General features: G+C 34.0%; 1 protein-coding gene and 1 long non-coding RNA gene across 3 annotated transcripts; one reads left to right on the top strand and one right to left on the bottom strand.

Annotated features, from left to right (window-relative positions):
- Nucleotides 1-5,352: 5,352 nt before the first annotated feature.
- On the bottom strand, nucleotides 5,353-6,571 carry LOC135138237 (uncharacterized). 2 transcript variants are annotated; one of them, XR_010282011.1, is made up of 5 exons: nucleotides 6,273-6,571; nucleotides 6,129-6,217; nucleotides 6,023-6,045; nucleotides 5,897-5,965; nucleotides 5,353-5,845 (listed from the first exon to the last, which is right to left on the bottom strand). It is a non-coding gene; the product is annotated as an uncharacterized LOC135138237 (long non-coding RNA). The 2 variants fall into 2 exon arrangements; XR_010282010.1 differs by having other exon boundaries at nucleotides 5,902-5,965; nucleotides 6,273-6,566.
- Nucleotides 6,572-7,841: 1,270 nt separating this feature from the next.
- Nucleotides 7,842-13,762, top strand: LOC135138368 (uncharacterized). The gene is made up of 4 exons (XM_064068334.1): nucleotides 7,842-7,913; nucleotides 8,078-8,238; nucleotides 8,405-8,527; nucleotides 8,634-13,762. Exons 2-4 carry the CDS (start codon nucleotides 8,098-8,100, stop codon nucleotides 13,011-13,013), a joined length of 4,644 nt encoding a protein of 1,547 aa, XP_063924404.1. The 5' UTR covers nucleotides 7,842-7,913; nucleotides 8,078-8,097; the 3' UTR covers nucleotides 13,014-13,762.

The raw sequence follows: 13,762 nt of genomic DNA, 5'->3' as shown, positions 1-13,762 counted from the left end.
CATTGAAGTACACTTACTCAAGACCCTTTCTGTGCATAGGTGAGGTTCCGGTCGTTTGGGTAATAAAATTTTATTATATGATTGGAAAAATACTCCATAGATTTTATGACTTTAAATCCTTACTTCCGTTGATAATGAATTAAAGCTTTTAACCAGATGTTCTTTTTCGGCATTTTGCGGCAATGCCGTTGAAGATTTTCTAGAAAAAAGGATTATTGTACGCAACTACCTACCTTAAAATTTTTCTAATGGAAACTTTTAAGTAAATGAACCGTTTATTTCACAACCATCAGTCTATCGCATCTGTCGTAGTACAGTGTTATACGTGGTTCTCCCTTGTTACATGTTGAGATCTTTTTGGTAATATTACTAATATTTTAAAAGCATGCCGAAAGTAAAATCGACGCCGGATGAGTGGATAAGGGATTTTCCAGAATTAAAATTAGAAAACAACAAAATATTCTGCAGAGCTTGTGTGAAAACCGTAAGCCCACTAATTTTTTTTTATCTATTTTCCTTTGTTAATCCTGTATATGTACGTTGTTTTAGATTCAAAGTGATAAAAAATATAACGTGACGCAACATGTCAGAACGACTCTTCATGTAGAAAGGAAGAAAATGTTTGAAGTTTCTAAAATTAAACAGCAGACCATACATGAATCTGTTGCATCTACTTCCACAAAAGATGAGTAGTTTCAGTTTAATTTCGATTTATGTAAAATGATGATCCAGTCCAATATACCTTTAAAAAAATTGGAGAATGGCACTCTTCAAGAATTCCTTGAAATACACTGCAATCGAGATATTACGGTTGAAAGTACTCTCCGAAAAAATTATGTAGGCCCAGTGTTTCAGCAAGTTTACAACGAAATTAAACATCGCATTGGAGATAATTATTTATGGTTCGCTGTCGATGAAACAACCGATAGTTGTGGAAGATACGTGGCAAGTTTAATTGTTGGAATCTTAAATGAAAATTTCCCTAGTCGAGGGTATGCAGTAAGTTTGAAAATGTTACATAAAACAAATGGCAATACGATTACCAGATTCGTAAATGACAGTCTTACGTCACTATTTTTGCCAAATGCCGTACCGGGGAATAAAATTTTATTGATAATCTCGGATCCAGCTCGTTATATGTTGAAAGCAGGGAATAATCTAAAAATATTGTACCCCAATTTAATTCACTCTACTTGCATTGCCAACGGTTTAAACAGAGTGGCTGAAGGAATACGTTTGCAGTTTCCTACTGTTAATAAATTCGTGACAAATGGTAAAAAGATTTTTGTTAAAGCCCCACTAAGTGTGCAACATTTTAAGGAAAAATTTCCAAACATACCATTGCCCCCAGAGCCGATTATAACGAGGTGGGGAACATGGTTACAGGCGACATTTTATTATGACAAATATATGAAAGAATTTGAGGAAGTAGTTACGGAGTTTAGCGAAGATTCTTCTCAATCGATTAAAGATTGCATAAATATTTTGGAAAACAAAGATTTGCGACAAGATCTAGCTTTTCTAAGAAGCAATTATCAGTTCGTATGTGAGGTAATAGGAAAGTTAGAAAAACCCAACATGTTGTTGGTAGATGCCATAAACTTAGTGAAAGAATTTAAACAACAAGCAAACGCAGTAAGGGGTGATATTGGTACTAGAGTATCTCAAAAACTAGACGAAGTGTTAAATAAAAATCCAGGTTTCGGTGTTCTTTCCGACGTTGCTCGTGTTTTACAAGGCCAGAAGGTGGAAAATTTGGAGTTAGATTCAACATTAGTTGCAAAATTCAAATTTGCGCCAACGAGTGTGGATGTTGAACGCACATTCTCCAATTTTAAACACATTTTAAATGATCGGCGAAAAAATTTTACAGTGGACAACTTGGAACATATTACAATCATAAATTGTTTTAAAGAAAACTGAAATACGTGTTTAAAATATAAAGTCTAGGATTATTGTAATAATATTTTATCCAAAGTTCTAAGAAGTGTTCTTTGATTTGTAATATGATTGTTTTTAATGCTTTTTTGCTTAAAATAAAACTTTTTTATTGAAAATGTTGTGCTTATTTAAGCGCTTATTCTTAATTTTTTTGTGTTTATATATCCGCTCTCTACTTATCTTCTATACTTCTTTCATCCAGTCTGGTCCTCTTCCATCCTCGTTTAACGATTTTCCCCTACTTTCCTCCGATTCTCTGTCCTGTACATCCTTCCAGCATATGCTCTATTGTTTCTCCTTCTCTCCAACATATCCTACACCTTCTGTCAGTTTCATCCATCTAAAAATTATTCTCTTTCTCTTCATTTCCACACCTAAATCTCGCCATCATTCTTTCTCCGTTATACTCTCTGTCTCTGTGTACTTTGGTACTTCATCCTTTACTATTTTTCTATACTCTGCATTGTATCTAGACTCCGATATTCTCGATCTGCGTTCTTGCCTATCTATATCCTTATCTCTTACACTCAGTTCTTCTTTCATACTCCTTCCCATTTCTCTCATTCTCTCTATTTCTTCACATGCATATCCCTTTCCTTCGTAATACTTGTCTCTTTCGTTCCAAACATGTTTTCCCCCTTCCTTTCTTCTTGCAATATTTTACAGTCACCTCTCTCACTAAATTTCTCTTCAAATCCAACCGCCGTTTTACCCGCTTCCACTATCATTTTCTCCCTTTTTGTTTCTTCTCTCACTATATACCCCGGCATATCCTTTTCCAATCCCAATGTCCAGTTTACGTATGTTTCTTGCACTCTCTCTATTTCTTCATATTCCCTCCATTCCCAAATCTCAGCCCCGTACATAAATACACTTTTGATCAAACTATCAAACATCATCATTCTTCTCTTATAATCATGTCCAAATTTTCTCCCTCCTATTCCTCATACTATTCCTATCACTTTGTTCGCTTTTCGGACCATTTCTTGAATATGCGCTCCATCTGAGTTTTTGCTCTTTAATGTATATCATAAGTACTGGAATTATTTCACCTGTTCAATCTCCTCCCCTCTCCATGCCCACTCTTTCTTCTCGTTTCTTACTTTCTTCCCAAACACCACCATTTTTTTTTTCTACATTCACTTCCAATTCCTTTTTTTGTACCTACTTCTCTAAACTTTTAATCATTGTTTTCATTTCTTCTCTTTTCTTTGCCACAATCACAAAATGATCTACGTACGCCAACGACCACACTTTCTCTTTGTTCACTATCACACCTCCTGTCTTGCTTTTCTGAACATTTCATCTATATCTCCAAGATAAGCTGCAAACAATGCGGGTCTGAGTGGGCATCCTTGTCTCACTCCTCTATTTGTATAAAATCTCGCTCTCTATTCCATTCACTCTTACCTTACTTACTGCTTCTTCATATATTTCTTCCATTTTCGTTACCAAGTACGCATCTACTCCCTTTTTCCTCAGATACTCCCTCATTTTCTTTCTATTCACGCTATCAAACGCTGCTTTGAAATCTATGAACAATGCGTACATTCGTCCACCCTCTTTCCTTATTTCTCTTCCTACTAAATGCCGCAGGATGTACACATTGTCCATAGTACCTCTTCCTTTCCTAAACCCTGTCTGACCGTCTGGTAACATACCCCTTGCTTCCATCTCCTTTCGTAACCTCTCATCTAGTACCATTGCGTATATTTTGTACGCCGTATTGAGCAACGTGATCCCTCGGTAGATCTTCACGTCACTTTTTTGCCCCTTTTTAAATAATGGGATTATTATACCTTCCCTCCACTGCCGAGGAAACCCTTTTCTCTTCCAAACTCCATCTACCACTTCCCATATCCTTTTTTTCACTCCTGTCCCGAACATCCACGCTTCGTTCTGGATTCCATCCACTCCTGGTGCCTTTCCCCTTTTCAGTTTTTCAATCTGTCTTTCTATTTCATCTTCTGTTATTTCCGAACCTCTCCACATTTCTTCCCGTCTAATAATTCCATAAAGTGTCTTTTCCATTCATGTATTTTGATTCTCCTACTGACTTCAGTCTTCCTTCTCCGTTCCTTGTTTATACTTATATCTCCATACTTCTTCTTCTGTTTTCAGGGACTTTATTGTCTTCTCTTCTTCTTCTCGTTTTTTCTTTTTCTTTCTTCACATTTTCTCCTATAATTCTCTCTTCCTTTTAAGTATTCTTCTTTCCTTCCGCTATTATTCTTCCATTTTCTTAATTTTCCCTTGGTTTTCTCTTCAGCTCACTACATTTTCCGTTCCATCCATTATTCCTTCCTTGCCATATGTATATCTTTCTTTTTCCCGTAGCTTCTACAATTAAGTTGATCAGTTCTGCTATCATAGCTTCTATATCTTCTTTTACTTCGAATTTCTTTCTTATAGTTTACTTCTGTATCTTTGAAATCTCTCTCCATCCCATATTCTTTTTTCTATTTCTTTTCTTTCGTTTCTTCTCGCTTGTCTTTCGTACTCTTGATTCCTTTGATTTTTATTTCTAGTGGCATGTGGTCTGATTCTACCCTTTCCCCCACTTTTTAACTTTTTATTTCTTCCCACGCCCCTTCGTTGACAATCCCATGGTCTATAATTGATTCTCCCCTAGCCCCTACGTACGTCCACTCTCCTTCTTCATCTCCTTCCTTGTTTCCATTCAAAATTTCCCATCCCATTTCTTCTGTTATCTTCCACAATATTTTCCCTTCTTTGTTATTTGCTTTGTCTTTTGATCCTCTTTTCTCTCCCTTTTCTTTGTCTATTATTCTTGTCCCGTTATCGCCCACTCTTGCGTTAAAATCCCCTACTATAAGTCTTTTTTCATCTCCTTTTTCTTTTGTTTTCTTTTCTATGTTTATCTTGGTTTCTTCCATTTTCTTGCTATAAACGGGTATTATTTCCCATCGATTGTTATCCAGCTGTATTATTTTCTTCATTAGTCCGTTTTTATTATTACTTCCCTTTTCCAATTCTTGCATTTCTTTTCTAATTCCCATTACTATTCCCCCGCTTACTCTCCCCTTTTTCTTTTCCTTTGTCGCCCCTTGACACTCCCACACATATTCTTGTGGTAGTGTCTCTTCAAGTTTCTCCCAGTTTTCTCCTTGTATCCATCCCCAGTAACATTTTATATGTAATCAATATTGAAGTTCTAACATTTAAATAATATGGGTAACGACAGATTTTTTTTTAAAAAATCAATATTGGTTTTAAATATTGAATATATATTTATTTTCAATGTTTAATACTTATTTAGTTCAGAACATTTAATAAATGTTCTTCATATGAAAGGGGGTATGGATATAAAAAAAAACTTGTATGGAATACAATATAATATTTATTAAATACAAAAATACATTGTCACTGGAACAGTGACAGTGTATTTGAAACGTTGCGGCAATATTTATACATTTAAAAATTATTTGTCCTAGAACCAATTCGTTGAAAATTTGTACCGGGTGATTTTTTTTTTAATTTCTGCTTTTTTTTTCAGTTTCACTGCTTATGTCAGCAGTGAAACTGAAACTGCTGGCATAAGCTTCATGGGCAGAAATTTAAAAAATCACCTGATGTGAAACACAATATAAATTTTTTAAACATAAAAATACACTGCCAACTTACAATGAAATAAAAATACATTGTCAATGGAAATAACAATGTTCTGCTACATTTCAATCGTTATACAGAAATATTTATTTAATAATTATTTGCTCTATAACCGATTCATTGAAAAGCGATATAATTAATTAAAATAAAAAAAATCATACCTCATGTTTTTTTCGATGAGAATTCACTCTTGCTTTTGTCTGCGCTTAATGAGGTCCTACCATTTTTTAAATTTCAGCAGTTGTGGCGTTTTTGTGACGTTTCCGTGTGGTACCTACAATTAAATTAACTTACAAATTTCGTAATTTTTAAAAAATCACATAACTTTACATATTGTAGCCTTGTTAATTGTGAGTTTACTAAAAGAGAGCTTATTTTTTCCTTGCCCTGAAAACTTGAAAGCAATTTGGTTCATTATTAATAATTTCTTCAAAATTGCATAGGTACCTACATGTTTTTTTACATCTTCTCTTCCTGGAAAATAAACATTATTATCAGTCTGAAACTAACTAGTTTATAAATACTAGGAGTTAATAATAAGAATAATAAATGCTTACCAATTCATTCAATTTCTGCGTATCTCCCGCAATTTCTAACTGGATTTCTTCTTTTTTTTGGTTGCGCCCGGACATTCATCATTTTGTTTCTACATTCATAATGTGCTTATATTCAGGAATATTAAACCTCTTAAATATACTTACGTGTTGAGAAATTGCATTTTCTGCATTGCTTGTAGAAGTGAGGTTATGTAGAATTAGTACTGTTTTCTTGACAAAACGGTATTTACTACACTATTCTGAATTTATCGCAGTACCGATAATCACAATTCACAATAGAACAAACACCATGAACTTACAGAAAATACTTTTTGAACCACCAACAACAACAGAAAATATGTATATGTTGCACATTGCGCAAACGCGTTCCAGCAGAGCAAGCGCAAATTTAAGTAAGTTTTACAAAAATGATGAATAAAATTATTATTTTTTGTTCGCAAAAATAAAAAAAATATTACTTTTTAATGAGCAATTAATAGTATGCAACACGATATTTCGAATAGTGTCAATTTCACAATAGGTGGTATTTTTTCAAATCAATTTTTAATATTGCTCCGATAAAAACCCTATGACATAAATTACCTACAAGTTGTCCCAACATGGTACTTTTTTTTCATTTTTGTTGTTCGGTATCTTGATAAAAAGACATTTCATAAATATGTAATATATGTTGAAATTCATATATAAATTTATAAATATAAAATGAATATTATATAAATATTTGTAATATCTAATCAACATTTAATATTATATCAATCTTATATAAATATTAGAAAAATATTGCTTGCTACTGGGGATGTCTCTACTAGCCCCACCACAACAAATTTTCCCACGTAGTCCCAGAATTCCTTTTTTCTGAACCGTTGGATATTCCAAAACTGTACCTTCATCCCTTTTTCTCTGCATTTTTTATTCCTTTTCTTTTGCCTTGTTTCCTTCCATTTTTCCTCATTTTCTTACTTTTCTTTTGGCTCTTTACAAAAAATTTTCTACCTTCTCGAGTCTGCCCTCTTCTTCATTCCATTCAAAATTTCTGCCATCTACAGTTAACTTTTTATATTCCATTCTAACCATTTTTCCTTTATTTCTCTTTTTTATTGCTTCTTCTTTTATTTTGATTTGAATTTTTCTTTCCGTTTCCGTCAAATCATCATTTATGTAAATTGACGACCCTTTTAAGTTCTTCCTTTTCATTACATTTATTTTTTCTTCTCTATTTTGGATTTCCACTACATAAACTTTCTTTGCAATTTTGTCACCTTTTCAATTATCTGTTCTTATTTCCAATCGCTACTTTGCTACGTACACCCTCGGGAAAAAAATCTAAAGTTAGCCAATTCGATCTAGAAAAAGTTCATTGATTTGGTACATATAGATATTTTAAAAACATTGTAACATTTGATGTCGAAGTTTCTTAACAATTCATAAATAGCTTAAATGCAATTATTATCATCCCGGCGCCTCCACCTTTTTTATGGAAATACTATTTAAATTTTTCAGATTGGTTCAAAAATGAGTTAACGAAGAATTTAGCTCAAATCGTAGGATTTTAGTTGATAATAAGGTACACTATTGCGCGTTCAGTTTTTACTTATCGCAACGCAATATTGATTCCAATATTTATCTGTCAAGGTCTTGATAATCTCGATATCTTAATTTCATCTTTAGGATAACGTATGAAACAGATCATTGAAATAGATACACGACTAACAAATTCTGATTGTGAAGTAATACTGAAATTGTAACATATTTTATAAAAGTTTTTGTGATTGTAAATTTTGACAGGTAAGTTGAAAATTACATTTAGGTTGTATAACATAATAATGTGATATAGGTACTGATCTCGTACTAAGTATAACTGACTTTGATATTATTACTAGATTATTATTACAAGTCTAACCGCAACTAGTTTGACAATTTGGTTACGGGATTTTTTTTTTTTTTTGAAGACATATTCTACTTTTTCATCATGGACTTGGACGAAGAAATCAGACGACTTGAAGAAGAATTAAAACGTAAAAAAGAGCAAAGAAGAAAAATACAAGAACTGGGAAATAGTGGTGTGTTACACACCCAGCAAACTGATGAGAATAGTCGTTCTACAAAAAAGGTACTATAATTATTTTTATTTGTAACGTGAATTCAGATTGCAAAACTGAACAAATTTTTAAAAATTAGAAAAAAATTAGCAATCCATTCGCTGCTATATTAATAACTCTCGCAAAATTTAATACTAAATTTATTTATTCGTAGACAATTAAAAATACTTTTTTCAGTCGACGGATTTCACAACAGAAGATACCAATCAACACATTAAAGATGTGAATGAGGAAAGTATGTATGCAAAGAAAGGGGAACAAATAGATACAGAAACAACAAATAAGTCTTTTCTGGAGAAGGTAAATAAATATATTAAACAGGAAATTCATTATTATTCAAGTCCATGTTTTTAAAGATATTATAGTTTGTTTGAGTTTAATTATTACAATGTTTCTTTATTTTTAGACTTTTCAAAAAAGATCGGGGACTACCGATAAAGGAAAAAAATACGAAGATATGATTATGGCTAACGTCATACTTCAAATGGTAAGCGACACTAAAATAGCCGATTTCAACATTTCGTCGAATGATGCAAGTTTTGGTGATTTCGATGACGTAGTAATACAAATTGAGACAGATCGAGGTATTGAAACAACAGCAATGCAATTAAAACACAGCAGTCGAGGAAATTTAGCGATCCAACAACTAGCAAGCAAAAGGGGAGATTTTAGCATAAGCAAGTATTTCAATTCTGCACAAAATTTACTGGACAAAGCGCAACAATTTATATTATTTACCAACAATAAATTGAATATTCCGGACAAACCAAAGTTCAAACTAGAAGGAGAAGAGTTTTACCTAGAATCGAAAAAAGTTTTACCTTCAGAAAGCAGTTACGAGGTTTCAGAAATCTCTAAAAATGTGAATTATTGCTACAAATTTGAAATTATAGAAGATCAGCGGACTAAAGAAAATTTAGAAAAAGTTCATCAATATCAGACATTCTTTGACCGCTTTCGTTTATACACCAACCAAGAGCCTTTGGAAACTCTTACGACATCAACGATGGATAGATTTACTAAGATGTTTTGTTCTAATGAAGAAATATTCAACGCATATTTTAAATTCATATCGGAATGGAGTATGAAACAAGGAACGAAGGAAAAACTAAGCAAAAAATTAACGCAACGTTTAATTGCACTTCGTCTGCTTTCTCCTCATATCGAACCTCTTGCTTTTGGTCCGGTGAGTGACGAAATGACTATCCTTCGAGACGCTATTTGTCATTTCGACATCACGTTATTGGGAAAAGAAGGCAGCAACGAAGTTAAAAAATTATGGGGCGACTTGAACAAAAATATTGATCTCAAAGAACTAAACCAAGTGCGATCACGATATTGTCTTTCTTCTGCTAATATATCTACTGTCGAAAATCTTGACGCCAATATGCTGTCCCAATTGTTATGGTTGATGGACAAATGTCCGTTAATCGTAAAAGAACACGAAAATGTCGAAAAAGCTATTCAGCTCTGTCGTGATACAAAGTTTGTTTTACTTGGTGAAGGAAAATGTAAAAAGTGGATGAAAGTTCGGTCCCTATTTCACAACTTGTCAGATTTGGAGTCAAAACTTGAATCATTTGAAAAAGTGTTAAAAAAATTTACTATTTCGTTGCAAGGAAAAAACGCGTTTAATTTGGAAACTGCTTTCGAGCAAAATGAAGACTTTTTAAAGCACGTAACTGTGAACAAACTTTTAGAAATGTCAAACGGTTCGTGCTATATAGGTGGGCAAAAGGAAACTTTTCCCAATATTTATATCGATAGATATTTGTCGGTCAATATTATAGATATTAAATATTTAGAACATGTTAATCAAAACACTGTTATCGTTCTCAACTGCGAAGAAAATTTGGAGCAATTAAAAGTATCTAAAAAGCACATTCTGCTAGATATAAACGATTTTCTCAGTAACAGAGATTCCAAAATTTCCCGCACTCCAGTTATTATAATAACTAAAAATAAATGTAGCGAATCTGAATTTCACAAAATATGTTCCAAAATAATAGACTCCAAAATTGTGCATCATTTTAATTTTCTTAATAACAAAACTTTAGAATGGATCCGAAGTAGAGGGGACATTAGTGAATTGCGAAATTATAAGTTAAGTGATCATTCCAAAAACGAGAAAGAATTTTGGTCTTTCGATTTAAACAACAACATTAATTTAATAACCGGCGATCCCGGAATGGGCAAAACTGAGTTGACAAAAAGTTTAAAAAACAACTGTTGTTCTAAACATTGGACGGTGATTATGACTCCTCAAGACATTAATTCATTGTGTAAAACTTTACAAACTTGTGACGTATCAGATTACTTAAATCGGTTCGAATCATTTATCTTAAACGAAAAATATCGACATCTTGAACGGTTCGATCGAGAATTTTTCAAAATGTGTTTGGTGCAAAACAATGTTGTTTACGTGTGGGACGCTCTCGACGAAATTTTAACTATAAATTTGGACGTTGTTTCAGACTTGATTCTTATATTATCTCAGAAAGGTTTCATTCAGTGGGTTACCGCACGACAACACTTAATGTCGTTTCTTGAAACAAAATTTAATGTACTGTCGATGGGTATTAACCAGTTCAGCGAGACCGAGCAAGAAGATTATATTAGAAAACGTTTTTCCAGTATTATTTCGTCCGACGACATGGAAAGAACGATTGAGAAAATTAAATCCACGTTTGCGTTCACAAAACATATCGATATTCTGGGGATTCCGCTTCAGATATATATGCTTACAGAGATCTTCCGTCAAAATAAAGAAATATATTTAGAATTATTGAACAACAAGTTTATCTTGACTGATTTATATCGTTATTTTATTGACGGAAAATTTAAGGCGTTCTTTGGAGGGAAGGTGCCTCTAAACGATGACTATTGGGAAGAAGACGTCCGGAAGAAGAAAGAAGAAAAATTAAAGCAGTACGAAAAGTTTGCACTTGAGTTAATGTTTCCTGAAGAAAGTTTGAAGCAATTAAAGATCGACTGTTCACGAGATGTAAATTTAGTTTCTGAAGATTTTGCAACTGTTGGTATCGTCACTGGATTACCAAACGGCATTCCGCAATTCGTGCACGCGTCCTTTGCCGAGTATTTTGTATCCTTATATTTTTCTAGAAATTTTGAAGTGTTACAACCAGGCATATTTTTTGATCAGAAGTACAACAATATACGGTTTTTCTTCGACATGTTAGTTGGAGAAAAATCACCAGCGCACATCGCTATCTTGTACAGAGATTTTGCTGAATTAAGGAATTTTAATCACGGAATAATAAAGCGTAAAGATGAGTGTGGAAGAAGTGGTTTACATTTGATTTGTTCTTGGGGACAAAGATATCCACGTTTAAATGTACATGAAAGCAATGATGGTTACGTAATCGAAGACGGTAATAGGAGATTTAATGATTTACTTGAAACAAGAGAATATTTTGATGCATTGCTATTTGTGTTGAACATATGTGAAATGTCAGAAGATTTATTATTTAAAATCACGCCTCTAGAATGTTCTCGAGAAAGTGAAAGTTTAGGCGCGGAGCTGCAATTATTAGAGTCGGGAAAATTACAAATCCAACTGTCGTATAGTAAAAATGATAGAATTAATATTTTATATCATTCTGCTCGGTTAGGATACGAGGAAGTGATTAAGTTGGTTACTTCCGAAAATTTTGGCCCTTGTTACAAAGAAGTCAATTTTAGGACTGCATCTTTGGGTGAAACTCTTTTGTCGGTGGCTTCCAAGAAGGGAAATACTACTGTTGCAGAATATTTAGTAAAGTGCGGAGCGGAGATAAACCGTGCTGATAGAAAGGGTCAGACACCACTTTACGCAGCTTCCGTGACCGGTCAGGAAAAAACTGTCGAATGCTTGGTCAAATGGGGTGCCGAAATCAATCGCATTGATCAACTGGGTCGAACACCGCTTTGGGCAGCTTCCTGGTACGCTTACAACGAAATAGTCCAATTTCTAGCGAAAAATGGAGCGGAAACCAATACTGCCGATAATGAGAATCGGACACCACTTCACGCAGCTTCCCGGAACGGTAACGAAAGTATTGTCGAATGCCTAGTGAAATACGGAGCCGAAATAAATCGCGCTGGTAGAATGGATGAAATTCCACTTTACGCAGCTTCCTGGTACGGTCACGAAAAAACTGTCGAATGCATAGTAAAATGCGGAGCCGAAGTCAATCGCACTGATGAAGATGGTCGGCCACCGCTTTACGCAGCTTCCTGGAACGGCCACGAAAAAATTGCTGAATACCTAGTGAAATGCGGAGCCGAAATCAATCGCGAAAATAGTAATGGTGTGACACCGCTTTATGCAGCTTCTGAGAACGGCCACGAGAAAACTGTCACATGTCTAGTGAAATGTGGGGCCGAAATCAATCGCTCTAATAAACGTGGTGGGACACCGCTTTTCGTAGCTGCTTTGATGGGTCACGAAAAAGTTGTTGAATGTCTAGTGAAACATAGAGCGAAAATCAATAGTGCTGATAATGCGAGTCGGACACCGCTTTACATAGCTTCCTGGAACGGCTATGAAAACATAGTCCAATGTCTAGTGAAAAATGGAGCCGAAATCAATGGCACCGACAATGCGGGTCGGACACCGCTTCACGCAGCTTCCCGGAACGGTAATCAAAATATTGTCGAATGTCTAGTGAAATGCGGAGCTGAAATCAATCGCGCTGATAGTGATGGTTGTACACCACTCTATAGAGCATCCGAGAATCAACACACGAAAGTAGCGGAATTTTTATTAGCAAATGGTGCACACTGAATTTACCTTCTCACAGACTCTCCAAGAAAGGGCAACATCTTCCACACACTTGTAATTGTTTTGGTAGCATTCAATTACAAAAACAGTTGTTGTAAACTCAGTTTTCCCAATCCCATTTTCAAATCCCATAATGATATGAATTTTAGATAAATTTTAAATGGAATTTTACTTTCACTACAGCACGTGATAAAAATCCGGAGACCCAGGTGGCCATTCTATTGGTCCACGTCTTCCGATCCACCTTCTAAGAAACTGATTATCCAAAAAACCCTTACATTTACGCCATAATGTGGTGGTACATTTTTTTATATAAATTCAAACGAATTTTCTTATTATAATAAAAAAAACCATTGTAATGAAATTAAATAAACAAAAATTTATTGTTATAATTAATGAAATTTTCTTAATTTGTTGCAAGATTTTTAGATCAACGAACAAGTTGGTGAACATCTTAATTAATTTTAGATTTGTCCATACTAGTGCTTAACCTAAAAGAAAACAGTTATATTTATTACAGTATGTTTTGATTTTCGAAGTAATGCCCTCCCTGGAATGCAAACATGCAAACATTTTATTGTAAGCTTTAAACCTTAGTGTTTTACAGGCTAAGAATTTAGTTAGCTAGTATTAAGAACAACGCGATATAATTAGTTCCAAGATCAATAGTAAATTTATTTTGTACTCATAGTACTTATAAAATGTCCTTGTTTTCCGAAACAACTATATAATATAAAATGTGATGCGACTGA

The sequence above is a fragment of the Zophobas morio genome, unplaced genomic scaffold (genome assembly GCF_036711695.1).
Source record: "Zophobas morio isolate AGI-343-1 ecotype UQ-CSIRO unplaced genomic scaffold, CSIRO_AGI_Zmor_V1 ptg000030l, whole genome shotgun sequence".
NCBI classification, from domain to species: Eukaryota; Metazoa; Arthropoda; class Insecta; order Coleoptera; family Tenebrionidae; genus Zophobas; species Zophobas morio.
This window is presented reverse-complemented; position numbering and strand designations above follow the sequence as displayed.

Coding starts and splice junctions, on each gene's coding strand:
- LOC135138368 (XM_064068334.1), top strand. CDS start 8,098: ATGGACTTGGACGAAGAAATCAGACGACTTGAAGAAGAATTAAAACGT. Junction 8,239..8,404: donor ATAGTCGTTCTACAAAAAAG/GTACTATAATTA, acceptor TACTTTTTTCAG/TCGACGGATTTCACAACAGA. Junction 8,528..8,633: donor ATAAGTCTTTTCTGGAGAAG/GTAAATAAATAT, acceptor CTTTATTTTTAG/ACTTTTCAAAAAAGATCGGG.